Below are 19098 nucleotides of genomic sequence, written 5' to 3' on the forward strand. Positions count from 1 at the left end.
TACTTAGTAACCATGACGAGTGGTTATGGGGGAGCACAACAGTGATTCTCTATTTCCATGTCTTTTTTTCTATTAATTTAAAACTACTACTTTTCAATCTTTAAAATAAGTAAAAGAAACTTGAAGGGGGGGTCATATGCTACTAGTTTGTACTAGGTTTTTTCAGGAAAAGGAAACAAATTTATATATATATATATATATGCAATATATTTTTACACTGTTTATTAATGCTAGAAAGTATTAAATGTATCACTTTATCTGTGTGAATGTTAAAGTAATGACAATGTTATGGATGTTTTAAACCTTTTGAAGTTGTCTTGTTAAATTTAAATCCACATTAACAATGGAAAAGCTACTTTGTCTGCAACGTTATTGTTGATGTTTTAGGGAAAAAGTTCAAGTACAGCAGTTGTTTTGATTAGCACTGTAAAAGCTTGGCTTGAAAAATTGTAGTGAAATCTATATTTTAAACACCATTTTTTAAAGCATAGCTTCTCATAAAGTACGTTACTGCTGTTGACTGACTGTATAAAATTGTATCTTTAGTTGGTAAAGTGATCAATAAACGTGTTACTATGTCAGTTTTGGGATTTATTGAAGTAAATGGTATTTGCTGATAAACTTTGTTAACAGCTGTTATTTTACAGTTCAGATGTTAATTGCTACTGCATATATAAATTACATCAAACTACTCTCTGAACAGGTTCTGAGCAGAATCTATTTCTTCTTTACCATTTATTTTCCTAGTTTTAATAATGACTAAAGGTGACCATTGATATTTTGAAAACTCTAATGTGATACTTGAATAGCCATGATGATGGTGATCCACCAAATGAGACCTGTCAGGGATGAAACAATTTGTTCCTAACCAGCTACGTAAGATAGACTGATCCTCAGTCCAAAAGCCTGAGTTACTTCTCTCACCTCCTCTAAGTGGTGTTGAAAATATTTTACTTGTAAGGAAAGTAATTTGCTACATAGAACATTGTTTTAATAATGTTACATCCAAAAGCAAATATGGACCTTTTCTTTATAAATAACAATATTATTCAGCTTTTCATTAGCAATAATACCATGATTTTTTCAAGAAACAGAAGACAGAAGTATTTAATTAAACTCAGAACATCATAATAATGTAATTAATAATGTCATAATAGAAATAAACAGGCACAGTGCTGCTCAAGAAATATAGCAGTCAGTTGTTAATTGCCAAATTGAGCAAGGAAACATAACTAAACAGCTTACAGCTACACTTTTGCAGTTGTTCTCAAACTGGAAATGGTGTTCTCTGTGCTCACACACTAGACAACTTTCTTTAGAAATGCCTTTTCAGTGAAATCTAATACAACTGTATCCTGAGATAGCTTTTCTTCCTGCACAGAAAACATGTACCGTCCCCTCCTGTACTCCTTTTAACTGTGAGCATGTATGGTTACTGAAACAGTTAAGAAACATAGTGAAGCAGAACCTTTAGGGGTTATTAAAGGAAAAATCAATATTTTTCTTTACAGTTGAAGAAGTTTTTTAAAAAGGGGGAGATAGTACTTGTGTGCCCTATGAGAATATGACACTAAGATCTGTATTTTCAAGAGTTAAGGATTTTTTTTTTTTCCTGTGGAGCCTTTAGAAATGCCCACTCACTCCAACACACCACTTACGCATGACAACTTTAAAATGAAAAATAAAAAAACATCTACTAGGATGTGTTCTCTTTACTTCAGGAATACAATTATTTGGGCTAGCTTTCTCTATGTGGAGCTACTATTGCAGTAACTATGCGCTCCTTCTCTCGTGTCCATATGCCAAATGCAGGCTGAACTCCTCTGGTTCTGTTGGCTGTTCTACCAGAGCTGGGACTACATGGAGGAAGGTGTGGAGGGAAAAAAAGGCCACCTCTGTCAAATTGAAATCTTCAGGAGACTTATAAAACCTGGTCTTCTAGTTAACCTTTTTTAATTTCCTCAGCTTTCTTTACTCACTGCACTGATTTATTAATAATGTAAACTGACCCGGGAACATTGAAAGGTCGCTTACTTGTTCATCCGTATTCATTAGATTCCCCTCTCAGTCGTCTCTTCTCCACAACAGTATTTCATATATATGGAAGGGATCAAATGCAGGGATGTAGGTGGTCTGGGGAGGAACAAGCACAGGAAAATAGAAGGATGAGGGGCTGGTCCCTGATCTGTGCAGTTATAGGTGATGCCCTGGACCTCATAAGTGGCAGCTGCCCTGTCATATTAAATTTCGTTTCTAACTATTTTTTGGATGAGGGGATTCTTTATTCTGTGTACACATGTTCATATGGAGGTCTAATTGCCAGGTCAACTGCAGTCGACCGTGGGTCACAATAGCCAGTGTTACCTGTGGTGCCAGCAACTAAGGGCAGCTGAGGCTTTGTGTGCCAGCAACTAGAACGAAGATTATGAGTGATAGAAACCCATGTGGCTGTGGTGCCAGCTACTGGGTCAAGTGAAGAGCTGAATTACTACCGTTTGACTGCCAGCAAATATCAAACAGAACCTGGACAGAAAGAGGGTGAAGGGGCTTTAGCATCAGTTACCAAAGCAGTCATAAGACTGAGCCAGATACGTGTATATCTCAGAGACAATTGGAATAACATACTGAAGGGACTAGGCAGTCCAGAATGACTACTGAGGAGGCCACAAGTCTGAAGGTGTGTCTCTACACAGGATGCAATTGGAGATGATAGAATCCATGTGCTAGTTACTCATCTGGCTGCGTATCTAATCCCAGTTACTCAAGGAATAGAGTGTAGTCTGTGGAAGGTGGGAGGGGGATGATGACATGGGACTGTACCAGCCAATGGTATAGCTGTGATCCTTATAGACTTATGTGCCCAGGTGCCAGAGCAGGGGAAAACAGGGATCCAGGCACTAGCTGTTGGATAGACTTGACTGGAGGGAATCACACTGAATATATACATGTTTCCTACCATCAACCCTTCATTCTAGTCACCCATAGACAGGCTGTTGGAACTCATTTTGATTTTGCTGGTGGTGTTGGCTTTGTTTTTTTAACTGTGAAGGGTTTCTGGCTGTATACATCAACAATACTGTTGTGAAAACAGCTTTGCCTTCCTTGCAACATTACTAACATGTGTTGTTGCCTGTAGTGTTATGAAAAAGTTGATTTGTTGTGTTTCTCATCTGAAAATAGCTCCAGTTAAATTACTTAAATTGAGTTTCGAGGCATGTGCATGTATGCTAATTCTTGCTAGAAATTAACGTTCTGTACATTAAAACAATTCAGGCAGCCAATTTTGTTTGCTTCCCCAGCTAAACTAAATGATTTTTTAAACATTTCAGTAATATTTTGGTGGTTTTAGTCTATTTTAGTACTACTAATTTGAACTTTTACTACAAAGCAAATTCTTTAAAGGAACATTTCTTATAAATGTCTTAGAAAAAATTCTTGTAGTCATATATTGACATTCAGTGAGAGTAGGTTTCGTATGTTGAAGTCACTGGACCAGTGAAATGTGAAAAATATAAGATTTTTATATAATATTTAGATTTCTTTGTATGCATAACATATCCACAGTTATATACATATTAAAAATTGGTATGTTTCCCATTATTTGAAGATCTCCCTCTGTTCTTAGGCACTGTCACCAACATGAAGTGATATTCTATGTTAATTTTAGGTCCTATTTTAGGTAATTGCCATGATACAGATATCCTGAAGGATGTAATCTTCTTTTACTAAAGTAAATCTTGTCTGCCTTAAACCATCAAAGGAGCATTTTGTTCCTTGTACAATCTTTGTTTTTGCTTTCTCATTCTCAATCTCATAAACAATGGCTTTCATGCTGAGCTGTGTCTCAGTCTGCTCTTCTCAGTTTCTTGTCTGTCTCTCTATGACATCCCACCCTTAAGGGCAAGGAAGCACCTAAGATTTACGAATGCTTTCAGTCAAAAAGAATAACAAAATTCAGAGGATCCACAAAAAAATCATGAAGTTTTATTAGTAAATTACACGCTTGGCATGGAGATTGGTGTGTTAGTCCCTGACCTACTATATAAGTACATGGCAGTGGGTTTTAGATAAAGGGGTAGGGTGAAAGGGAAGAGAGAAAAAAAAGAGATGAATTAAAGAGGGGGAGAGAAAGAGAAAGAAAAGAAAAAAGAAAGAAAGAAAGAGAAAGAAAAAGAAAGAGAAGAAAGAAAGAAAAAAGAAAGAAAGAGAAGAAAGAAAGAAGGAAAGAAAGAAAGAAATCAATCATCGGTTCAGCCAATGGGATGTCCAGCACCCTGGGGGTGCACACCCAGGCCTGGTGGGGGTACCTTTAAATATATGTGTTTTTCCTCCCCTGAAGACAGGTTTCTTGCTTTCTCTGCAAATTAGTTACCATCTGCAGTCTGTTCTTTCAGACCTTTCTGGAAATAGGTCTCAGAAGGCTTCAGGAGTCTTTGGTGGTCTTGTATCCCCCTACTGGACTGACTTTTGGTTGGCTGTTCATGCTCGCTTCTGTGCTGACCCTATCTTTTGTTTGTTGTGTCTCCAGGGACTAGAGCAAGGATGCTTGTCCCTGCCCTACCTCCATATGGTCCTCTTCTCCAATCCCATCTGGTTCTTTCAACAATCCTGGGTTGGCTCCATGGCTACTGGTTGTTGGTGTTTGAGACATACTCATTGGCCCTTTTTCTTCTGGGCTTCTACATGCTCTTGGGCCATAATTTCATCTCATTTAAACATTACTTGAGATAATTTTAGATCAAGTAGTGTTTCTAATTCTTTTTGGAAGTAATATGAGATTGTCTTTAAAATTTTGTTTTAACTCAAATTTTTTTCTCGTCTGATAATCCACTAGAAGGCAGACTATATTGCATTTTAATTAGTGAAAATGTAGCTGTTTTCCTCAAATATTTTACACAAACCAGAATGTCATAAATTATGATTATTGATGCCATAGGTTAAAGTAAGAACACTTTATGATGTTGCTAAACGTGACTGGAAGTTGAGCAGAAAGGCATCAATTAACCGTATTTGTGATGAATTAAGACGTATTTTGTCACCAGACTATGTAACTGGGTTGTGAGTTTTGTTCTTGGAAACAAGCAAATCCTGCATTTCATGGACCTATGAAAGGATAAATCTTTGTCAGGATATTAAAAAGAATCCTGCAGGTGGTGCACAAGGTATAAGGAAGACCTAACTCCCACCTAGAAGATGTTTTCCATTAAAAAAAGAATTCATCACAAAGAATTAAAAGTAATCCCAAAATCCAAGATTAAAATTATTGATGACAAACCTCAATAAAAAGTCCAGGGTACAAGCAAATTTCACCTCACTTTGCCAATGCAAGTCTTCTTGCACTTCTGTGTACATTCAATGACTACATCTGGAAGCAAACCAAATCTTTCTGCTAAATAGACAAAGATTTATTTCTTATTTCTTCCAAAGACTACACTGTGTGTTGTTGCTAGACAAGAGCAGAGCGAGTGTGAACTACAAAATACTTAGTGCATGACATTGAGCTGAAACCCAAGGGTCCCATCCATTTCTCCTGTCACACAAGAGGAAGGAAGCACGGGGGCTTGTGCATCAGTTCCATATCATTTCCACTGCAGGATATGTGTCCATTGTGTCTCTGAGGATTGTGGGGTAGAAGAGATTTAGTAATCTCAACAGAACTGTGAATCAATGTGTAGCAGTATGGATGACACCTCATCCATATAAATCTGCCATATGTTCCTTTTATTTATGCATCCATAGTTCAAGATACTATTTTGTGCAGCCCATGTTATTATGATGATGATGATGATGATATTATTATGTGCAACTCCAGTTATTAGCCAGATTCCCTTAGTTTTACCCAAGCCATTACCTCCCTCTGCTCCTGAAATACTCTCTCATACACTACTTGTTAAGCAACTGGCAATTTTTGGCCAGCCTGCACGAAACTCAGAGCTAGCCATCACAGGCATACGTAATGACTAAAGACTGAAGCCTTTTCTTCAGTACAGACACAATAGAAAGCTAAAAAATTCCTTCTACTTGAAGGCTCAATTTGAGTTTCATTTCATTACAGAGATTGAATGTCTCTCAGAGATGCTGATGGTCACAGAATAATAAACACAGTAGAAAACATAGATATTTATTACGTAGAAGATAATAATTTGCACTGTGGTAAACAGAAGCTTGAACATGCGAGGCAAAAGAATTAAAGTGCTAAAATAGATACATGGATGGGTTGTAAAGTTAGCCTCGACAGTAATTTTAAGATAAGCCTCAGCTTCATCTTGACATTTTAGATTTGGGTCTTTTTTAGACAAATCCTTAATCTTACTTTCTGAAAATCAAACTTTGCTACTTCTTTTTCAGGTCCTTGTTTACTGTTGAGATGTTTAGCTGGTGAAACATTAGATAAGTATTTATACTCTAGCAAAGAAAATTAGGTTTGCTATCAAATAACTACAGATAATTTAACATATGGATATACACTAGAATATGCAAGAGAAAAGGGTGATAATGGATCACCTAGGCAATCCTGATTTTCTACGTCTGACAAAATAAAATGTGGTAATTTTTGAACAGAACTGAAATGCAGCTTTTTAAAGTTGAGCTGCTGACCAGGTACTCCACACTTATTGATTGTTTGGGATTACAAAGAAAGTAGGTGATAGCAGACTTAAATTTCTAATTTTATGCTACACTGTATTTTTGCTTTTTTCTGTAGACTGTTGACACAGTATGCTATATTATTTTCTTATAGCATGTCATTTTAACACTACCATGGTTAAAATTGCTTTTGTTGATTCAGAGCATAAGTACACTGGTTGCATGCAAAACACTAGTGTAATCTTCAGCGATTTCCACCACACTGAAATTTCATGCTCTAGGCATAGGGATTTAATGCCAAATTCCAAGTGAATTCCAAATACAGGTGATTGAATATAATGTAAATGTCTTGTGCTCTCTGGTTGTTTGTTTGTTTGTTTTTGTAAAGCACCATAGCTCACAGAAGAATCCTGCTGTATCCAAAGGGTGGGGCGAAGGAAGGGTGGAAAGGTAGTTCCAGAAGCAATGAGAAAGAGATGGTGTCCTTGGAACCTGAAATACCATCAAGTTCCTGTACTTCTTAGTACTTCTTCCAATTTGGATCAAAAGAAATGTTGAAAGGGAAATCAGCAAGAGCTGTTTCCTGTCTGTTATGTAAGACTGAGCCTAAGTTTGCATTATGACAATACTTCGTATTCTAATAAAAGTTTAGAAGAAAATATTAAGGTATCTGTATCAGGACTATTGCTGCAGATTCTTTCTGGTTTTGGTTAATTCACGGGATTTTTCAAACCTTCTAGCAAAGGACATTCTACATGTTCACTGGATTGTAGTTGGATATTCTTGCAGTTATGGCAGAAACATTTTATTTTTATTTAGAGGTCTGTCAGAAATTCTGTGAGTGATCTTGTTCTATTCATCTCCTTTATGTTCCAACTTCTGTTTTATAAATATTTTTTCCTGCTTATTATCTGTGTCATTTTTCACCGCAGTTCTGCATGTGACTCCACTAATCCAAATTACAGCTCCAGAGTAGAGTTTAAATGAAAGACAATAATGTATCAGAAAATTTTCCAACACCATCTTGAGAGTAAAAATCAAATTTAAAATACAAAATTGTATGTAATTAACTTGTATCTTAATTAGAATCATAAAATAACTCAGTCTGTAAGAGACCTCTGCATGCCCTCAATTGTCCAAACTTCTATTCAAATGGCCTCTAACTTCAATGTCCCACAAAGCTGCTGCACAGTGTTCTGTGCAGTCATATTTCAAAAATCATCCCTAGGTACTTGACCAGTGGAAAAACTTAGTCTCTTACATACAGCTGGAATTGTCTTTGTTGCCATGGAAATGCTAGCTGCCTGTTGTCATTTTACTGTGTATATTTGTAAAAATCTGGCTTCATCTTCTTCATACGCCCCCATGTGGAAGACAGCAATTAGATTCTCCTCCTGCTCCCCTTCACCCAGCTTTTCTCCAGGCTGCACAAAACCACATCTCTCAGCGTATTCCTTGTATATTATATGTTCTAGCCTGTACCATCTTAGAGGATCTTCTCTGGACTCTTCAGTTTTATGACCTCCCTTTTACTGGGGAATCTGAAGTGGAACACAGTGCTGCCTCCTAAGTGTTGAGTAGAAGGGATATAATGTCTTCTCTCAATCTGCTCTTGTTAATGAAGCCCAACATGTATTGCAGTCATGTTCCTCTCATTATCCAGGAAAAGCCCAAATTTTCTGCAGAGCTGGTACCTAACTAGTCAGATCCTGTACCTCCTCTAGAGGTTTATTCTACCCAAGGTACTGGACTTTGCATTTGTCTTTGAACTCAGTGATATCTGCCAACTCCTCAAGCTTGGTAAGGTTCCTTTCTAGCAGCAAGCCAAGTGCAGTTTGTTCTTTGCTATACTTTTGTAAATACCAAACTCCTTGTAATCTAGCAATTATCTTTTTGCTTTGGGATGGAAATAGGAAAAGTAACATAAATTTGCACAGAATACATTTATTCAGAATAACTTGCTCCACTGACTCATCTCTTTCAAGATATCTTCAAGATAACTGAAGGTGAAAGCCCTAAACATAAGCTGATGGGTCTGCTTTAGACGCCTACGTTTTAACATGGTGAGGAATTTATGTAAATTCAGTAAATGACAGTGGTTTTTTTCTTGTTCTACAATTTCCTGGCTGCATGTCCAGAAAAACAAATTCTTAAGAGGAGCAAGAATAGAGATACTAGAGTCTATGGATTCTGCACATGAGCAAGTTCTACATATGATACATGCTGAAGAGTCATTTCAGCTGAATAGAAACTAGATAGCACAACATCTTGTTGGAAGGCTTACGTTGCTTAACTTTCTATATGCTCCCCATAGCTTTACAGAAAGGAGTCTGATGAAAGTATTTCAGGCAGTTATAGGTCTGGTAGAAAGATGCAGAGTTTTTATTTTACATAACAGTAAATCATTGTGAGAGAGCTTTAAAAGTGTGGGACTAAAAACCTGCTAAGGTAACCATCTCCACAATTAAAATCAGGTGGCTAAAATAAGTCTACTAATTTAGACTAATTAGTGGCAGGATAGTCCCCCTGAGTGAGAACAGCTCAGAAAGATACAACAATCTGCTAGGTAAGAAGGAGACAACAGACCACTGCTAAAATGGAAAACACTGGGCAAGCTAACAAAGATATTATGCTGTGTTTATGTGAGCATGCATATAAAAAAAAATAAAGTTATAAAAAAATGCAGAGAAATATGTAAAAACAAAATACTAAAATTACTGTAATTGTAATGACTATCTTGTAATCCTTTATGTCGACATAACAAAATGACAGTAGCAAAACTAACATGCATAATATGAACTTGTTTTTTATTGCCAGAGGGATGCTTAAAGGCACAATATGCAGCTGCATAAGCACAAAAAACCAGCACAATGGAAATTTAAATGCATCCAAACACCACTCAAACCAGATTGTCTCAGAATAGCAAACCCATTCTGAATACATCAGAAATCCTTTCTCCCCTATCCTAACTAGTGATACTCAGTTCCTAAAATGTTTGCAAACCCCTTCCAAGTTTAGAAAAAAGCTAGTAGGAACATAGGATGATAGTGTTGAAAATTAATGTCCTAATGAGTCCACAAATTATATATAAACATCAAGAGACTAACTGGCAACATGTGATGCCAGCTGAAAAGCCACCACCAAAATTAAATTAATGCACAAGAAGTGACAAGACTTATTAGATGTCTCTGACATATCTGTGCTGCTGAGCATGCTACAAGACAGCTATTTTTAAATGAGACCTGATGTACTGGAAACATTCTAGCCACTGAAGCATGAAGCTGTATATAATCAGTTCACCACACTGTGAGGCTGCAGTACTATCGTGTAGTACTGTGTATCTTCCAAAATACTTGAGAAAAATTCAAATGGTGAGTGAAGTCTTGTAGATTTTCTAAGAGTTTGACTACAATTTTTTCCTGAACTCACCTAACTATTTGCTTTTGAATGAAGCTCAAAGTTCTGTGACAGCATTGCAATATCACTGTTTCAGTTAATGCGTTTGTACCTTTTAATTTCATCTGGTCAATTCTGTTGCTGACAAAGACTTAATTTTAATGCATGATCTGTACTAAAATGTACCAAAGATGCATTTCACTCACAGTCACTCACTGGACAATCATCTGCAAAAGGAATTGATTAATTTAGGTTTTTTACAAGTGTTTTAGTCAAGAAGTTAGAGCAACACGACAAAATCTTAAACTGTCTTTTAATTCAGTAACATCATGAGTCAATACTGAGGTAGGTAATAAATGTTAACAAAAAAAAAATGTGCACTCATGATAGCATTGTAGGACATGAAATCGATGATAACATAGCAACTATACACAAAACCTTGACAAGTCTTGTTATTCTAACCATTCTGCAGAGGAAGGAAATTTTAATTTTTTAAACGTGCATGTCAGGAAAAGGTTACTTCTTGATGGTCATTTTGATAAAATCTGTTATATTACATGAGTTGCTGAAATTATTTTCCCATTGACAGCACATGCTAGAGCTATAAAGGAAGCAATAGGAACAAACTTGCTGACTTTATGTTAATGATACTTTTAGATTATCTAGGAATATAAGAGAAGCATGACAAATATAGGACAACAACATGCAACAGCAAAGCATGTAGGAAATTTAGGTTAGTATTTTACAATGAACATTTTTGGCAATAGAATCTGTAGCCAAAATTGATGACTAACTTCAGTAGCACTGGGACTTCATATGTAATTAAGAAAGCTTCTAAATACTTTGTTTGCCCATGATAACTATTCTTTAACTTAGACTTACACCTGAAACAATGCGATATTTATAGAAAGGTAAGCAAGCAAACTGTCTGCTTTGAAATTTGGTAGCAGGGAAAAATTGAACTTTTACTTGCAAAAAAATAGTACAGAAATAACTAGAAATGTCACAGAAAACATAGGAAAGTCTCACAGTTAACATCCTCTCAAAATATGCATCTTATTATAGTGTTTAGTCAGTAGTATAAGTTATACTAGTAACTATTAATAAAGTAGATGTGTTCACTGTGGCCTTTGATATCAGTAATAAAGCAATAAACTACAATATGGATGACAGATTGAAGTTTACAAAGCAGTAATACCAGCAATTTGTTTTGCAGCTCCAGAGGCGATTAAAAACAGCACAGCTTCCCAGGAGACACAATCTAGTTTTCTTCCCTGATGCTGCTGTGAGCACAAGACATTTCAAAGGAACACATGCAAACAAGAAGGAAATAAAACTATCTTCTCAAAACGTTTGTGTATGCAGTCAATTTGTAAATGGGGTGCGTGCATACATCTGAATTTAATCAAGTCATATCTTTATAGGACAGCAATGTAAAAGCTTAAGTGCAGAATATAGTACTGCTTTGTATTCCCTGAGTTTTACTTTGAACCCTACTTCAAAACCACTTTAGTCTGAACTAATTTTGTACTGACAAAATAAAGTCCAGACTGATAGAATTAATGGAGTCTGATGTTTTACAGAAGCCAAAGCAGTCTAAAACAAGAGCATTTTACTTTAGATGAGCATGTAGTCAGAAGAGAATTACAAATTCTGTTCTCCTTTAATATTGGCATTCATAAGCCTGAGACTGTGGCATATCAAGAGGATTTTATCTAAAAGCTCAAAGACTCTAAAAGAGAGGAAGACAACAATCCTTTTCCTCTATTTTTTTTCATTCCATGCTTCCAGTCAGAAGTTGTCAATGCACATATTTTTTACCTTGCACAAACTCTTGTCTTCTCTGGATTCCTCTGCAAGCTCATGCAGTATGTCAACTTGCCAGAGAACATGTCTATCAGGAAAAAGAAGACTCTCTTCTCTGCTAGATTAATGAACTGACTCACAGAATTGTCTGATGAGTGCCAGAGATATGGAAAAGGAATGTGCAGGACTAGGTGGCCAGGAGCCATGGTTGAGGAAGGGAGGACCTCTGCTATGGGAAGGGAACAAAGAAGGAAGATGCAGGAACAAAAGCTATCCCTTGCTGCAGCAGCAAGCCATTCATTTCACTCCCATTTTTTCTAGAAAACAACCCGATTGTTAAAAACATGGGAAAAAAAAAGCAATTTTATTTTTGTATTACCATTACAGAAAGCTATAAAAAGTAGAATTAAAATTAGCAAATTTCATTTTAATTACAAAAGAAATCTCAGGGTAATGCATGGCAATCAGCTTTTGGAGCAGCATGTGAAACCTAAGTGCTTGCTATTTCTCCCTTGACACTTCCAGTCACTTGTTTAAGTTCTCATACCACTTTCTACATTATATCTCTTTAATGTCAGGTGTTACATCACTACAGTAAACCAAACTGGAAAGCTGATCCAGCTGAAAGATAACCACTTGGGGTATTTTTTGATATTATAATACATATATATATTTATTTTAGAGTTCTTTCAGCACTCAGCCATACAAATGTCCATCTTAGTGTTTTTGATAGGGAAGCAGCAGATACATTTATTTCAGCAACACTGCTTCTCAACTTCAATTCACACATAGACAATTGCTATCTCACCTGAGTCAGAGAAACTTCAAAAGTAATAATATACTGATGCCATTTTTCAGTAAAAAGGCTTAAGTAACTCAGATAATTCTAAACCAGAAACAACTACTCAGTATCCCCATGTGAAGCACCTGGGGTCTCCATGATGCTGCTGAGAGTTCTGTGATTTGCTATTTTTGAGTTTTTGTGAAATCACAGTTGCTATTAAAGAGAAATTCCTCCACCTGTTGTCACTCCAACATGCAGAGGCAATATGTCCTTCTGCATATTCACCTACTGGTGCAACATAATTTTGTGAAAGGCAAGAAGGTTGAAATATTTATCCAAGTTCTACATCTACTTCACTCAGACTACTGCCAAAGATTTATTTGTTTATGGGTGCTCATTTTGAAATAAACTGAATCCATGCATGCTTTCTAGAGCATACTCTGAATAGCTACAGGAAAATATGTTTTAGATGCTGATGATCAAGCGCAGAAGTAAAATTACCACCTCAGCATGAAACCCACCATTTCTTATCCGTCTCTTAGGATAAATATCTTAGGAATCAGGACCTTATTAAGAATTTCAGTGATATGTTGGAACTGGAATTAGGCACTGAAACTCCTTCATTTCACAAATTGCAGCGTTACTCTGGACAGCTGACACTTTCTTGACCTTGTCTCCCTTGACTCAGTGTGTATTAGTTATATCTTTCTTACCCTAGTTGTTAAACCCAACCAAACAAAGACCTTACCTCCCAACTAACCAATGCATTATGAGAGAGATCTAGGGATTTCAGGTGACTACTTTTTTTCAGAGAATTACATAAATGAGTGATTTTCTCCTGCCAGAAAGGAGCAAGGATGACAAATTATCTACTTCAGAACAAAAGGGCAGACAGGGTGGGAGCATGACTAGGAGCATGAATAACCTCAGCATATTTATAAGAAAGGCAGGTAATATCTTCTACACATTTTCATACTTAATATGGTGAATACAAAATACATGATGAAGCTGTTCTGCAGTATGTCAAGAATTCTGACAACATTTTTAGTGCTAAAAAAAAATTGGAAACAGGTTAATTTCTTGTTGCTACAATAGAGGCTTTGTAGGTATTTTTTTAATGGTAGAACTAGTAATATATGTACTAGTAGAACTAGTAGTATATGGTAGCCATTGCAAAAAGATGCTAGAAGGAAGTATGACATCTTTCAAGTGCCACTTAATATCAAGCCAGCACTTGTGCAAAACTCTGCATATCCACTTTCCAGGACAAAATAACCTTTATGATTCCAACTTTTCCTTGTAAACAAGTATTTATAGCAGGTGCATATTAAGCAAATTAAAGCATTATCATCTAGTATACAGGGAAAACACACATCGGCTACACAGACCTGAGCTTCATCTTCCTCAGGAATGAACCTATGGTGCAATAAAACCTCAGTTTCTAACTATATGAGGGTTTTGACCACAAAGAACATTTTAGATGTGTCTTATGAGACATCAATATTCAACTTTTTTTTAAAAAGGTAAATGTAAAGGTAATCTGTGAGAGAGAAAATGGATTGTGCTTTCCCTGGGTTCTCTGGTAGTATTGGGCGTATCTCCGCTGAACTCTGTGACAGTATTTCTGTAAGAACAGGTACAAAGAAAAGATACTTAATACAGTGCAGGGGAAATCCAGGGTAAAATCTAGCCAGGATACAAGAAACAAGGTATGTATTTCTAAATTGGGAACTCTTTCTCTCTGTGTATCCAACACTGCTTTATACCCCTCCCATAGTTTAACTCAACATGTACCATTTTATTTTGTAAAGACTTTATAAGCCTTAATGAGCTTATTCTCCATATCTAGGATGCTATTCCCAAGTATCTTGGGCTGTTGCATTATTACATCCTTTTTAAAAATTTCAGGTTTTTAAACATTAAATTATAAAAAACCACTTTGTATTTCATGTTACTCAAAGTTCAAGAAACAAATCAAACATCTTTAAACACTGAACTATGTCAATAGCACATCTAAAGTCAGCTGTTAAAGCCAACTGCATCCTGGTCTGCATCAAAAGCACTGTGTCCAGCAGGTTGAGGAAGGTGATTCTCCCGGAGTACACTGCTCTGGAGAGACCCCACCTGGACGACTGCATCCAGCTCTGGGTTCTTTAGCACAGGAAGGACACTGACCTGTTATAGCGAGTCCAGAGAAGAGCCACAAAAATTATTAGAAGGGTAGAACACCTCTCCTCTGAAGAAAGGCTGAGAGAGTTGGGGTTGTGCAGCTGTAGAAGAGAAGGCTCCAGGGAGACCGTTTTGTGGCCTTTCTGTACTTAAAGGGGGCTTATAAGAAAAATGGAGACAGACTTTTTAGCAGGGCCTGTTGCAATAGAAAAGGAGGAAGAGTTTTAGACTAAAAGAGTAGATTCAGACTACATATAAGCATGAGATTTTTTATGATGTGAGTGGTGAAACATTGGAACAGGTTGCCCAGAGAGGTGGTAGATGCTCCATCCCTGGGAACATTCAAGGTGAGGTTGGACAGGGCTCAGAGCAACCTGGTCTAGTTGAAGATGTCCCTGCTAATTGCAGGGGGATTGGACTAGATGACCTTTAAAGGTCATCCTTTAATGGCCCAACCTATGATTCTATGATCCACAAACTACTAAATCGACGTAAAGGGTTACTAATGTCAACTCAGCCAAAACAAATAATAACAGCTGCTAGCACTTTATTAATTACCTGGAAACAGATGAAAAAGGGATTGGAAACAATGCAAATTCCTATGCAGGAATTCCAAGCCTTCTGGCTTACTTAAAGGAGAAAGACAAGGCAACCTGAGGGCTTTTTTTCCACAGACTAAAGTTAAGAAATTTTAAGTCCTGCTCCTCCCATATCGACCTTCCTTCCAGATATGTCCTCCTCTTGCTTTATTCTGCATTGACTCTGGTAGTAATTTAGTCAACTTTCATGGAATCGCACAACAAAACCAGAAGAATGCAACAGCTTTTCCCTGGGTTACCAAGTTGGATTAGTATACTGCATAAGCTGATAAACACCAGATATGGTGAAAAGTAAGAATATATAGCACTGGAAATGGGGAAAAGAGAGAGAAGAGCAGTGAGGAAGGACAAAAATGAAGACAAGACACCCCCATACATCAACTACCTAATAATTAATCTTAACCATATTAAGAAATCACCTATCTAAGAGGCTGTCTCTCTTGCAGTACATAATATGCATACATCTGAACAAGTTACACATTCTGATTTTGTAGAGATTTACATCCCTTGAGCACACAGACAAGGTATTACCTAAAATGCAAGATGAGAAGAGACTTAACCAATCAGCAAATTATAGCTGTTCTGGTGTACAGTGTACACAGCAGTTAAAAATCAGTGTGATCTTGTGGTATGGATGTTTGTGATTTTTTTTCCTGGTGACTCTGGACTAACAAAACAGTATCTGCATTTTCTTCTGCTTGAGAGCAGGGTTTACTGGCTGCATTTATAGGCAAAACACAGAACAGTGCTTATGATTAAATATTCAGAGAGAACCACAGGGGCTTTCCTCTCTTAGCCTGCTTGATTGCAGCACGTCTCACCACTCATGGATAACTGTAGTGGGGTATGAACTGTTCTATTGTACATTCTGAGTTTATTTGTTACATAACTGAACCCACTGTCTCTTGGTTTCCCTCAGAACGCATTGATGCCAGGAAAGTGGAGTATACAGGTTGCCCCAGGCGTGAAAGGCTCCACCACATCTGTGATGTGCACCTGACCTGGTCGGGGTTGTTATTGGATTGCCCATCCCTTCCAAAAAGTACCTCTAACAGCACCATTTCTCTCAGGTGTAGGATCCCTTTTTCCATGGTCTTTCAGGTTGTTTTATGGTGGTGCTGCTGCAGGATATCTCTGTAAACAAACTTTTCTCTTACACCTGTTAGAAGCCGTGCCCAGAGAGAAAGGGGTTTTGACTCCCTCACAAATGCCTGCTTGATGGCCACATTCTGGGCCAGAGCTCCCAAATACCTTGCTTCGTTGCCATTCAAGTTGCAGGCCTTTGACCATAAGGTCCTGAACTCGGATCAACCATGTCAGAATGGGCTTGTTCGGGCACTGAGTAACATCTTTTCACAAACTGTGCAGATTGTCATATGACAGGGATTCCGCGATAATCTTGGGCTCTGTTTACTTCAGTGTTTGTGAGGGCCCTGGTTCCCCGTCCTCATCAACCGGGCATATCGACTTGGTTATTACTTCTTCCTTTGCAAAAACCCCAAACCTAGATTAAATGGTCTGCTGACATGAACCACTGCAGTGTCATTTTAATGCATGAATTGTTGATTGGGGGAAAGCGACACCAGTTAAACTTTTACTGTATTACGGTAACTGTTGCCTCTCAGGTTCTCAACGAGCAAGAGCCGAGGGAGCACTAAGATTGCACGTAGTCATCTCTAACCCCGCCCGCTGGGAGGGGGATACAGGCAGTGCACGCCGCATCACTCAAGGCAATTCCCTCCTCCACATCCTCCTCTCTCCCTCTCCTCCCTCCCGCTGCCTCCCCCGGACACTCCAGGCCGAAGCCACCGCCCAGCCCTCCGTGCATCCGCTTCCCCGCGGGCAATCGGGACCCGCCAGAGGCCGCAGGGCTGGTGTGGGGCTTCGTGCCTCGGCCCTACCTCCGCTCCGCTCCGCTCCAGGCGGCACCTGTGCGGGGAGGGGGCCGGCGGGAGGGAACGGGAGCGGAACGGCAGGAACGGGACTGGGCGCGTGCTCGTGGTTCTGTGCGAGAAACGTGACCGGCCCGGTCTGTGCTGGCTGGCCTTGAACGGCCCCTTCCAGCCCGAAGTGCTCTGTGATCCCGTGGAAATGTCTGTCAGTACCAGTGAACTCTGGCCGTTCGCCAGCCGGTGCGGAATCACCGCAGTGTCCTCCTTGCATCACGTGTGTGTGTGCAGCGCTGTTCATGAAGGCGTTGGCCACCCTTTGTAAACCCTTAACTTGAAATATTTATCGGTGATGAGACAGTAGTTACATTCTGGTGTTAAATTACATACTGATAGAAAATAAAATAAGTTTTAACTTGAGGGACTTCCTGAATTTTTTTAACTGCTATGGGGAGATTTTGAGCTATAATACGTTTATGGGCCGTGAATGCAGCTGATCAGTTTTTACTGAGTGTCAGTTTTAAACAGCAAGCTTACACTCAGGTTTAGTAAATTAATTGCAACCATGTTGCTATACTAAACAAATATTACTATCTTTAGTCCTGAAAATGTCCTGTTGTTTTACCTGCCTGTACTGTCAGCCTTTTAAAAAGCTGATACAAACTCTTGAGCACAGATTGTCTAAACTGGTTTTATTTCTGTTGGTCTTCTCAAAATATTTGTTATATTGACTATGAATCAGATATATTTCCTTTCAGTATCAATAGGGAGTCTTTCTATTGGTTTAATGAGAACAGGATTAATGATAACAACAAATAAAAAGCCTGCTTCTGAATAGTGGTGAATTTCTTAAAAAGGGGGGGAAAAAAAGGAAGAAACTCCTAACAGGATCTGATCTTCTCACATGTAGATAAGGTGCTTACAAAAGTAAGCTCATTACAAATCTATACCATCAGAGTTAGGCAAGATGAACCTAATCTCATACTGGCACTGCCTTAAGAACTGGTAAGTGTAAAATCTATGCAGGTGTGGTGAATTGGGACAGATGGCCAGAATGTATGTAGTTATGTTAATATGCAGATGGGTTATTACTGTATTCCTATATAACCTGAAATATAGGTTATCTTTGTGTATAGTGTATCTTTGGCTGTTTATGTATTAAGAGATGTTAGGAAGAAGGAAGAGAATCAAAGGGCAAAGTAGTTCCAACATTAATACCTATCATTGTGTTTAACATCTGACTTGTGTGCTTTTTTTCTCTTAATTCCATTAAATAAGACCTTTATTTAGATTATGCTCTTGTCACTTGAAATACCTGTATACTGAATCCAAAACCACAGAATCATAGGATATCCTGAGTTGGAAGGAACCCACGAGGATCATCAAGTCCAGCTCCTGACTGCACACAAAGCAGCCTAAAAGTTAAACACATCAAAGAGCATTGTCCAAACACTTCTTGAGCATTGACAGGATTGGGGCCATGCTGACTTCCCTGGGGAGCCTGTACCAGTGCTTGACCACTCTTGCAATGACAATGTCTTATCTAATACCCAGTCTAAACTCATGCTGACGGAGTTTTATGCCATTTTCTTGCATCCTGTCTCAGTTTCCTAGTGTTGTTTCTGCTTATTAGGAGATATTTGTAAAGATTTTTCCCTAATTTCGTTGTTCACAGTAAGCATCATTGTTCCTTATAAGACTTTCTGTATCTCAAGCACCTTATTTTTTTATTTGATCTACTTTAGACTATCTGCCATTATTTATGTTATAGGGCTTAATTTTGTCACCAATATAATATACGGGTGATTGACCATGTAAGTTTTTTCAATTCTTGTTCAGTTTTTGGAAATGGAATAATATTTTATTGCTA

At 37.9% G+C, this 19098-nt stretch overlaps 1 protein-coding gene across 4 annotated transcripts in view; it reads left to right on the forward strand.

Moving 5' to 3' along the window:
- The window catches only part of TPPP (tubulin polymerization promoting protein), a 72480-nt gene extending 61149 nt beyond the window's left edge, over nt 1-11331 (forward strand). For 3 of the 4 annotated variants that reach the window (XM_064666692.1, XM_064666712.1, XM_064666721.1), the window contains exon 5: nt 6974-7260. In XM_064666692.1, the coding sequence (XP_064522762.1) occupies nt 6974-7109 (136 nt within the window). In that variant the 3' untranslated portion in view covers nt 7110-7260. Of the gene's footprint in view, nt 1-6973; nt 7261-11197 lie in introns of those variants that run through there. The other variant, XM_064666702.1, reaches the window with a different exon arrangement.
- The last annotated feature ends 7767 nt before the right edge of the window (nt 11332-19098 follow it).

This window comes from Pseudopipra pipra, chromosome 1, assembly GCF_036250125.1.
Source record: "Pseudopipra pipra isolate bDixPip1 chromosome 1, bDixPip1.hap1, whole genome shotgun sequence".
In the NCBI taxonomy this organism is placed as follows: Eukaryota; Metazoa; Chordata; class Aves; order Passeriformes; family Pipridae; genus Pseudopipra; species Pseudopipra pipra.